General features: G+C 43.8%; 1 protein-coding gene across 2 annotated transcripts in view; it reads right to left on the reverse strand.

Moving 5' to 3' along the window:
• Positions 1 to 10,039, reverse strand: part of SEC24A (SEC24 homolog A, COPII coat complex component) — a 56,829-nt gene extending 46,790 nt beyond the window's left edge. For both annotated transcript variants that reach the window (XM_042450006.1, XM_042450005.1), the window contains exon 1: positions 9,866 to 10,039. In XM_042450006.1, the coding sequence (XP_042305940.1) occupies positions 9,866 to 9,962 (97 nt within the window). In that variant the 5' untranslated portion in view covers positions 9,963 to 10,039. The remainder of the gene's footprint in view (positions 1 to 9,865) is intronic.
• Positions 10,040 to 11,169: the final 1,130 nt, after the last annotated feature.

Below are 11,169 nucleotides of genomic sequence, written 5' to 3' on the forward strand. Positions count from 1 at the left end.
GAGTGGAGTCTTAGCTGTGTTGGGTTTGCAGAAAGTTGGCATACCTCAGGAAACAGGAAGAGGAAAGTATAAGTCTAAAAAAAATATTTTGTGTTAATTCAGTTTCAGCAAACACTGTTGCACTTAGATTTAGGCCCAATAAGGCTTTGAGCACAACTGATGAAGAATTTTAAAAACAGGACAATCTGCTTACTGCTATAACTAACCCCTACAAGAATTTTTAGAAGCGAATCAGCTTTTAGTCTTTACATTTTTCAAGTTCCCATTACATGAAAATTAAATTCTGAAAAAGACAAATGTTTATTTGTTTAACTGTATGGATACCAAAATATCAATTATGCATAATTAATAAATAATCCAATGTAACTTTAGATATATGAGTGTTCAAAGGAGTATACTTAATTAACTTCTGTTTTATAAAAATGCCTAGAACTGCTTAGAGCTAGTCCTTACAAGAAATAACAAATATATTATCCCTTCAGGAAATTAAGGCCCAGTACAGATGGGCCCTGAATGATGCCCTCGTCATATGCTAGGGTTGCCTCAGGGTGGAGCACCCACACGCCCCACAACCCTAGCACGTGACTAGGACGTCATCGCTGCACAATGCCGTATAGACAGCGTGTGCAGCGATGACGTCGCTGCTGTGCTGCGTCCAAATGCCGCAGTGCAGCAGTGACGTGTTTGCGCCACCGGAGGCAGCTTGTGGTGATGCAAAAAGAAGCCGCTTTTTGCGCTCCTTTTTTTGCTGCGCAGCAACAAAAGGCAGTCCAGCCTGCCCTTTCAGGCCCATCTGTACCAGGCCATAGGTATTTTTTTCTGAACAATAGGAAGAACTGGTCAGAGCTAAACTCAATGTTAATTATGAAAAAAAGGAAAAAGAAGTGGAATAAGAACACAGGCCTGTTTTACCTACTCAGTTTATGTTTCAAATTGCCATAGAGTAGTCAATTTGCTAAACTATCTGGACAACATGTTTTTCTACGACAAATACAACATAAGCACAACCTGGCTGGCAGGGACAAGCAATCTGTGGAACTTGCCAATGCAAGATTAGGCAACAGTAGATAAATCATTTGTTGCTTAATTTATTTGTTATTATTTATGTTTATTTGTTTCTGCTACTACTTTCACTTTGCTATAAATAGGTGTTAATTGCTGTTTTTGTATTTTTCCTATCTTGTAAGCGACTTTAAGCAAAACATTTTTTAAAAGGGAAAAGAAGGTGGGGAAAATAACTAGTGAACAAGATCTTATAATTTCCAATCTCATAACCCAAACTGCATATGAACATATATTCAAAAGGATAGGGATTCTTGTTCCATAACAAGAGTGCAATGGAAAGATGCAACAGAGGGAGCAAAAGATGAGTAAACAAGTGTCGGAAAGGGTCTTTGTCATGCTACAGGTGAACAGGGATAAAGCATGTGTTCAGATGACACAAAAGCCTAGGAACAGCAGGAAGATGAGCTTATTCATTACACTATAGTGGGACACATCACTAGTAACTGGGAAGTCATGGTTCCCCTGATTTCCTGCCTTATTTTGTCATTCAAATGTGCGCTATACAGTATAAGAATGACAACAGACATATGTACATGGTGGCACAGAGCTCTGATGAAAAACTTAGTTGGAACCAGCATAAAGGCTGAATCAGGAAACAGGACAAAATAAGTGAGAGCAACTTCAGCAGCAGTGAAGTACAGTCTGCCCTTCTTATACACTGATTCAAGCATCCACGGTTTGAAAATACTCTTAAAAAGTATAAATTTCAAATATCAAACCTTGGTTTTCAGTTTTTTTAAGGGACAACATTTTGCTCTGCCATTATATTTAATGGATCTTGAGCATACACGGATTTTGTTATCCACAGGGGATCCTGGAACCAAACCCCAGCGCATAACAAGGGTCCAGTGTACAGTCCCTGTCCAGGAGCTCTGGTGGTGCAGTGGTTAAATGCCTGTACTGCAGCCACTCACAAACCACAAGGTTGCAAGTTCAGTACCAGCCAGGGGCTCAGCGTTGACTCAGCCTTGCATCCTTCCGAGGTCGCTAAAACGAGCCAGTTACAGGGAGCGTATAACTCCTGTATTGAAACAGCTTCACTGGCTACCGGTTTGTTTCCGAGCACAATTCAAAGTGCTGGTTATGACCAATAAAGCCCTATACCGCTTAGGTCGAGACTATTTGAAAGACCGTAACTCCCCATATGAACCACTTAGAGGCCTAAGATCTTCAGGAGAAGGCTTTCTCTTGGTCCCACCACCATCCCAGGCTTGCCTGGTGAAGACCCAAGAGAGAGCCTTCTCAGTGGCTGCTCCTTCCCTGTGGAACTCCCTTCCACGGGAGACTAGGCTGGCCCCCACACTGCTGGCATTTCATAGGCAGGCAAAGACATTTTTATTTAAACAGGCCTTTTGACATCTGGCAGGCTTGGTTTTATTGGGAGATAAGAGGGTTGGACTTGGACTGTTTAATTTTAACTTTCTATGTTTTAAAATTTTATATTTGTAATTTTTATATTTTTATGAGTTTAATTGTACAATTTTAACTGTTATGTTTATATATGTTCACCACCTTGGGTCCCATTTTGGGAGAAAGGCAGGATAAAAATAAAATATAAATAAATAAATAAATGAGTACTCGGCCTGATGGGAGCAATTAGCTTACAGTTTTAAACTGCTAAGGGACTGCTTAAAGTGGTATGAAGCAGTTAATAAATGAAGCTGCTATTGGGTTGCATACAGATCCACAAACCTACCTTTGCAGCCTGTGAATTTTTCCAGTAATCCAACTCCCACATTTTTTTTAAAAAGCTGGCATGATTTTCTGCCCCCAAAGTGTGCCAGATCACCAGCAACTGCCAGCAGATGTGACCTTTAACCTTTTCCCACTCTCCAAAACCTCACCTACCTCAGCCTAAGCCATCATTTGCGGCCACAAGTTGACTGAAAGTAGCAATCCATGGACAAAAACTGCCTCCCATTTGCAAGCACCTACTTATGATCTAGAATGAGAGAAATATGTTACCAATGGTAAGCCCAGTGGAATCCTACGTGGGAATAAACAAAAAGATCACTAGAAAAAGATAAATGAAGAGGGAACGTCAGAATGGCAGTTTGTTATATAAATTCAAAGGGGACATAATTTGGCAGAGAGACTGACTAAAATAAGTAAGTTAGGGAGCCCTGGTGGCACAGTGGTTAAATATCTATACTGCAGCCATTTATAGCTACAAGGTTGTGAGTTCGATCCCAGGGACTCCAAGGTCCACTCAGCCTTGCATCCTTCCATAGGTCACTAAAATTAGTACCCATCTTGGTGACTTGCACAAAGTCACTTACACATTGCTATTGCTAAAAGGTTAAGCACATAACTTTGGTAAATCAAGACTATCCACTTCATCACAATATTAGGATATCAATGCTTAGAATGTTATTGAAGTCGAAGGTTTTCATGGCTGGCATTCATAGTTTTTGTGGGCTTTTCAGGCTATGTGGCCATGTTCTTTGAATGTTACTTTTGAACATTTGTTATAGTAGTTCCAAAGTACTGTGTTACCATTCTGGCTACAACCTGTTAAGTTGATATGGGCCTGTTACAGACAGCCAAAATAAAGCTGCTTCGAGTTACAGTAGAGGTATGGTGTTTCAATGATGCACGCGTCCTAAGAGTCCAGAAGCCACACCAAAGCCACGTTCCAGCCCTAAGGACTGGAGGATGGCTTTGGTGCGACTTCTGGACTCTTAGGACGCATGCATCATTGAAACACCATACCTCTACTGTAACTCGAAGCAGCTTTATTTTGGCTGTCTGTAACAGGCCATGGACTCTTCATTCTTCAAAAGGAGCTAAAAGAGTTGTCTTCAGTTGTTTTAAAAAGCAAAATGGAATGCTTCAAGCCACTGGCTTATGTTACAAAACACACCTAAATAACCAGAATGCATCCACTCTATAACTAGAAATTAATCTAAATGCAAAATTATTACGTTATGATTATTGTAACACAATCATACTATAATCATGCCTTGATTACTAAAAGGAGATTAATTATAAGCAACTGGTTATTTTCAGGCTCTGGTGAAGACAGTTGCCTTCACTCAGTTCTGAAATCTTAGCACCACACCAATACTCTGCTGTACTCATTCCACTAGAAGCACATACTACATCAATTTATTATACAAGTATTGAGGTTGTCTCGTTTGATACAAAAATAAAAACTTGAATGCTTTCTTCACTCTATAAAGAAGTGATCACAGGACTTTCAAAGTCAAAGCCGTGTAAGCATTGTTGTTGCTGCGTGCCTTCAAGCCAGTTCCAACTTTGCAAGATTTGTTCAGAGTGGAGTTTCCTTTGCCTCCGAGGCTGAGAGGGTGCAACTTGGTTATGGAAACCCACTAGGTGACCTTATACAAGTGGGAATTCAAACCCTGTTGAGGGTTGTAGTCCAACACTCAAACTACTACACTATGCTTGCTGTTTACACCATGCTGGCATGCCAAAAATACATGTTACTGAAGATGCCAGGATCTGAAACTGTGATTTAGAATGCAACATGAAACCTTCTCTCCTCTTCCATAGGTATAAAAGAGGAAAGGAGAAGCCAGTGTGTTCAAACTCATGGGTCATTTACAGAACAGAAAACCATAAATCCCTATGGTGTATGCAACAGGACACTGTCTTAATTTTCCCCTTTAGTCTTGCTCTAAAATGTCTTTTTTATTCCATCTTCATACAATCATGTTTAAGTAATCCATTAATTCATAACTGTGCATTTTAAACAAAACTGCCTTCTTATTCCAAATGACAGCCTACTATCTGCCCCTACATTCTATGCTGAGTAAATTCTTCAGAATAAGGGCTCTCTTTATGCTATAAAAGTCATTTAAGAAATTGGTAATACACAAGCCACATTCAATATAGAGTGGGATATACTCAAACACTATTAAAACTTTCTTGAGACAAATAAAAGCTGAATTATATTTTATAAAACCATATTTTAATAATATTTAAATAAGTTTAAGATGCACACTTCTCAGCAAGATTTCAAGATCCTCTCCATGTTACAAATGACAATTATAGTGCCACTTACACAAACTAAAACCAAAAGGTGATTAAGGGGCAAAACAGATAGCTCCTTTGCTCCAGCTTGGGGTTGGTGTCAGAGTGCACATTTAGATGCCACATATTCTGACGCCACCCCAAGCCGGCGTCACGCCGCCTGACTACCCACATGCGCTGCATGCTGCAGGAATGCCACAAACCCTCTGCTGTGGTGAAAAAGCCAGCTTTTTGCTGACATGATTGTTCCAATTAGGTAAAGATAGGCTATTATCCACATTTTCTTCACCTATTCAAGTATTTTAAAACTTTTTAAAAATAACAAAGAACGTACATTTCAAAGACTATTCAGTAAACTACTTAAAAACAAATTTCTTGAGTCTTATTATCCAATGCATCTGAGGAAGTAGACTGAAGTCTATGAAAGCTCATGCTGCCACTTTCAGTTAGGCTCAAAAGTGCTACGTACTGATTTGAAGAATAAGATCATCATGTTAGGATCTACTATTATTGTGTATTACATTTATATCATGCCTTCCATTACAGAGCAAAGGCGCTCAAGACAAATTCCAAGGCAGTCTTCCAATGAGGCACTGCCAAAATGCAGACCTCCTTAGCTTCAATAGGAGGGCTTCTTGATATATTTTCAAATTGACCCAATACAGATATTTGCGGCATCCTGCTGCTACACACACGCCATGTTAAAACAACCTTCCATATCTTCAAAAACCAGGGATGACCTTATGCAGATTCTTGCTCCTCTTTGACTCTGCCCTTCTGCCATCACGCAGTTGTTTCAGCACAATGATCCTATTACACTCACCATACAATGGAAAAGATTGAAGGTGCACATACACACACATTAAGACAGACTTTCCCATTTAATCTAATTTAACTGCTTAATGGCAGTTAAAAAAACAGGATAGCTGACATTAAGCTAGAGGTCCCACTGTCGCTCAGGATCTGTTCCCTGGAGCCAGTGTGTAGTAGAAGGGGGAAGGGATAAAGAGGCCATGTGTATTTGTGTTATGGCTTCATAAGCCATGGTTTACAAAGTTGTAGGTGATCATAAGGACACAGCTAGTAAAGAACAGAACCCTGTGCCCAATCTCATAGGTCTTGTAATGGCAATTGGTAAAATCAGGAAAGAAACTTATTTCTTTTCCTTAACACGCTTTTTGACATTAAAATTCTTAAAACTGGGATACACTCTATAGAATACAGCAATAGCTTTCTGTCAGTCAATAGCACAATGAGCCAGAATTAAAGATTGCTTGCTTCTTTGCATCACCCAGAAACACTTGTAGGTGTACACGTGGGTGAAGGGGCATAGTTCATGCAGTTCTCCACCCAGTCTCAGGTGACAGCTTTGACTTCATTCCGAAGAAGAATTAAGCAATCAGCCAGATAAAATAGGGCCTATGCTATACTTATGTATCAGACTCTCACACCAGCAGATTTTAGTCACAATCCACTAGTTTCTTTACAACTAGCTTCATTGACTAGCTTCTTTTCTTTGAAGAAAACAAGAAAAACCCTTATCTATTCTATATGTGATTCCCCCCCTGCAATGTCAGTGCTTTCTTAAGAATGACTGCTTCATATTCATTGTGTTTATACCCTGCCTAAATGAGAGCCATCATGATGTAGTGCTGGACACTGGGAGACCACGGTCTGATTTCCTGCTTGGCCATGTAAACTCTTGGGCAAGTCACATTCTCATCCTCAGACCACCTGAATAAATTCTGCTATGAAAATCCTGGGATATGTGCATCTTAGGGTCGCCATAAGTCAGATATGACTTGAAAGCACACAAAAATACCTTGCCTTTCCCTTAATGAGCTCAAATGAATGCATATGATTCTCAAACTATCTTTACCTTACCTTATCCTTGTTCCATATAATAAATTGATTTATTGTGAATTTTCAGTTTTAAAGCTCATTTTGTTGTTGATTGTGAATTCTCTTATGTGTCCTTTTGGATGTTTGTTATTGAAAGCAGTACAAAAGGAGCAGCGGGGGAAGAAGATGCCTAACCCTTTACTCATGTCCATTTTTCAGTTTGAGCTCTTCCTTGCAAGCCAGCCACTTCCTGCAGACCGATTTCTAGGTGCCTGCATCTTAGTGCAAACAACGGCCAGAACTAAATCCCCCTGCTTTCAAGATGCACATGAGCCTTATCCCTATAAAAAGCAGATGTTTTAAACTACTATGTGTGGAGAGTAGCTATTGCATTTATGATATAGGGCTATGTGATGTTGAAGGCCAACACTTCGTTATCCTTATGTGCTAGGGACCAGCACCATGTTTGTATCCAATGGCAATATGTGTTTCTTTCTTTGAATCTCTCAGCAGGCAGGAAGCCAGTCAGCCAGCCATTTGTGGACCAGCACTGGTCCAAGGACCACCAGTTTGAGTAGCACACATTATGAAACCAAACTCACATACTCACTGTGTTGTCCCATTCAGCTAGTCCCTTCAGTAAAAGAACCAAGAAGACAAAAATATCCCTTGCATTTTCTTGGGGTCCATCTACACTGTAGAAACAATGCAGTTTGAGAGCACTTTAAGTGCTGTAGTTCCATCCTATGGAATCCTCGGATGTAGTTTCACAAGGTCTTTAGCTCTTTGTCAAAGCATGCTTGTTCCTCACAAAATTACAAATCCCAGGATTCTATAGGAAGGTGCCATGGCAGTTAAAATTTTGTCAAACCACGGCACATAATTTTTACAGTGTAGATACACCCTTGGATACATGTCTAAGGCCAGACTTTAACCCTGAAATGAATTATAGCTTCCCATCTCTCAGGGAGTGCAATTTCTGGACAGTTAGGGGAGCTTGCCTAAACTTCCCAGCCTAACACTCTAACCATTAGACCACACTGCACTCTCTGAAAAAGCCACATCATGCAAACCTTAATTGCCCAGCTGGAATGCTAGCCCAAAAGGGCACATGATCCATAAGCTCCAGGGAACAGTCACTCTGCACTTTTTCCTTTGCCCTTAAGTTCTAGGCATACTATTGTTGTTGTTGTGTCCCTTCAAGCCATTTCTGACTTATGTCAACCCATACGGGGTTTTCTTGGCAAGATTTGTTCAAATCTTTACCACTGCCATCCTCTGGGGCTGAGAGGGTGTGTCTTGCCCCAGGTCACCCAGTGGCATTCCATGGTGAGCAGGGATTCGAACCCTGGCCAAACCACTATGCCACGTACTGTAGGCTTGTCAGCTGTCTCCCACCCCCCAAGACATATACATATATAAATTCACTCAGGAACCTTCCCTGGCTTTCTCCCCATTGCCTGTCGGAAACCCCACTTGTCCTTCCTCTCCTGTTTCTCCAGCTTTAGTTATGGTGATGGTAGGCTATGTGCATGTGGCTGTCATTTGACACTGGTGAACACTGAGTGCAGTCCTCCTGTTTACAGCCAGCGTGGCGGAGTGGTTTGAGCATCAGACTATAACTTTGGAGAGCCAGGGTTTGAATCCCCACTCAGCCATGAAACCCTGTGAGTGACCTTGGGCAAATCACACTTTCTCAGCCTCCTCAGGGGGAAGATCATGCCTAACCCACCCCACAGAAACTTGCCAAGAAAACCAGGGTGACCAGAGGTCCTCCTTTCACCAAACATCTCCTACATCTCTGCCTTCTTCTGTCCAGGAGGAATTCCAAAACGTCCTCCATTTGGGGCATGACTAAGAAGCATGGATTTCCACTTATATGAGTGTTTTCAGCTTTTTATATTTGGCCAATGTCCTCCAGTTTTCCTTTCTAAGGTCCTCCATTTTTGGTGCCTGGTCCTCCTTTGCGGTGAGGACATAGCTAGTCACCATGCAAGGAAACCTCACAGTAGGTCCGCTGCCTGAGGGTCGCCCTATATGGGGGAAAAACCCTGAAGAAGGCAAACTAACACACACCCAACTGGGAAAGGGAACCACAGATTTGGGTCAAAAACACATTACTGCAGAATGAAATCCAGTCTGAGACCGCTTTAACTGCTGGGGAATTCTGGGAACTGTAGTTTTGTCAGACATGCAGCCTTCTCTGTCAGAGAGCTCTGGTGCCACAACAAACTACAATTCCCAGGATTCCCTAGCACTGAGCCAGGGCAGTTAAAGCAGTCCCAAACTGTACTATTTCAGCAATGTGTTTTGGACCTTGGCTGATCCTGTGGTGGTCTTAACCTCTCTGTTCCAGACTTCTGCTCTCTCGTTCACCTTTCAGTTTGAAGCCGCAGGCTCAGTGCTGGGGAATCCTGGGAACTGTAGTTGACAGTGGCACCAGAGCAGGCTGAATGTCTCACAAAAACTTCCCTTCCCAGGATTCCATAGCACTGAGCCAGGGCAGTTAAAGCAGTCCTAAGCTGAAAGGGGATGAGTGCTAATCCAGTCTGAGACTGGTTTAACTGCACTGGCTCAGTGCTGGGGAATCCTGGGAAGGGTAGTTTATGTGAGGCATTTAACATACTCTGGTGCCACAACAAAACCACAATCCCCAAGATTCCCCAGCAGTCAGCCAGGGCACTTAAAGCGGCCTCAAAGTGGACTGTGTCTGCAGTGTGCTTTGGAGCTACAAAGAGACCTAGCTAGGATTCGAAGCCAGGTCCCTAGAGTCCTGGAGTCCAAGCCTCAAGCCACCAGGCCACGCTGGCTCTGCCGAGTTCCAGGGCGCCACGAAGCCCCCAAAACCCTGAAGACCGCCCAAGAGCAGGGCCCTCCTTCCCTCACCAGGGAAGAGGTAGCCAGCCAGCCAGGCAGGCAGGCAGGCAGGCGGGCAGCAGGCGGGCGGGAGGGAGGGACTCACCGTTGCTGTAGGGCGGCGGCGGCTGCTGCTCCTTCCTGCCGGCCCCGTTGTGGCTGCTGCTGGCGAAGGCGGCGGCGGGTCTCCCCGGCTGGGCCATGGCTGCGACTGCTCTCGCCCTGCTCCGTGCGACGGCTCGCCGGGCCCCAGCGCCCAGCCCAGGAGGAGGAGAAAAGGGGAGGAACCCTCCTCACGCCGGAAGTGGAGGCCGCGCAGGCGCTCTCCGTACACGTGGCACTTCCGGGAGAGGAGGCGGCGGAGGCCCCAAAGTCCGAAGGGGCGGGGCTTCGCCTTAAAGGGACCGCCGCGCAAGAGCAACAACAACACACCCCTCTAGAGATAAACCCATGCTTCCTGGCCATGGCTAAAATGGAGGACGTTTGAGGGGGTTCCTCCTGGGCAGAAGGCTGAAAGGGAGGCCATGGCTGGCCCTTCCTAACAGTACTGTCCACCAGTGGTCCCCAAACTATGCTCTTTATTGAGGGAATTGTGGACTCCAGCTCCCAGAATCCCAGGCCATGGGCCAACGTGGCTGAGGCTTCTGGGAAATGAAGTCCAAAGTTCCCTCAATAAACAGCACAGTAGTATTGTTAGGAAGGGCCAGGCATGGCCTCCCTTTCAGCCTCCTTCTTCTTCTGCCCAGGAGGAACCCCCTCAAACGTCCTCCGTTTTAGCCATGGCCAGGAAGCATGGGTTTATCTGGGGAGGGAGGGGTGTGCTGTTCAGCTTTGACTTCTGGGCCCCTCCTTCAGGGCCCTGCATTTTGCTGTGAAGAAGGGGCAGGGCAGGGCAGGGCAGGGAACAGTGTGGCCTAGTGGTCTGAGTGTTGGGCTGGGGCTCTGGAAGACCAGGGTTCGAGTCCCAGCTCAGCCATGGCAACCCACTGACCTTGGTCAAGTCACACTCTCTCAGCCTCCTTGAGCAGAGCATGGCAATGGTTAACTTCCTTGGAGCAAACTCTGGCCAAGAAAACCCCATCATAAGGTCTCCTTAGGCTGGAAACGCCTTGAAGGGACACAGCCACAGAGTGGCCAGACCCTGTGCCCTACTTTTTTTCAGTGTCCTGGGTTTCAAAATTTCTCCCATTTTGGGCAGGACTAAGAAGCATGGCTTGTTGCGTGGCCACGCCCTACATTTTTCTGGACTGTCCTACATTTTTCACGACTTGTCCTCCACAGTTATGACGTCTGGTCGCCCTACAGCCTAAATGTATTTACACGTGGTTTCATGTGGTTAATTGTGATGTTTTAAAGTAAAAACTTAAAAGAACTTTAAAAATTCATTTTCTAAAATTAAAAGAGAATTAA

The sequence above is a fragment of the Sceloporus undulatus genome, chromosome 2, assembly GCF_019175285.1.
Source record: "Sceloporus undulatus isolate JIND9_A2432 ecotype Alabama chromosome 2, SceUnd_v1.1, whole genome shotgun sequence".
Classification (NCBI taxonomy): Eukaryota; Metazoa; Chordata; class Lepidosauria; order Squamata; family Phrynosomatidae; genus Sceloporus; species Sceloporus undulatus.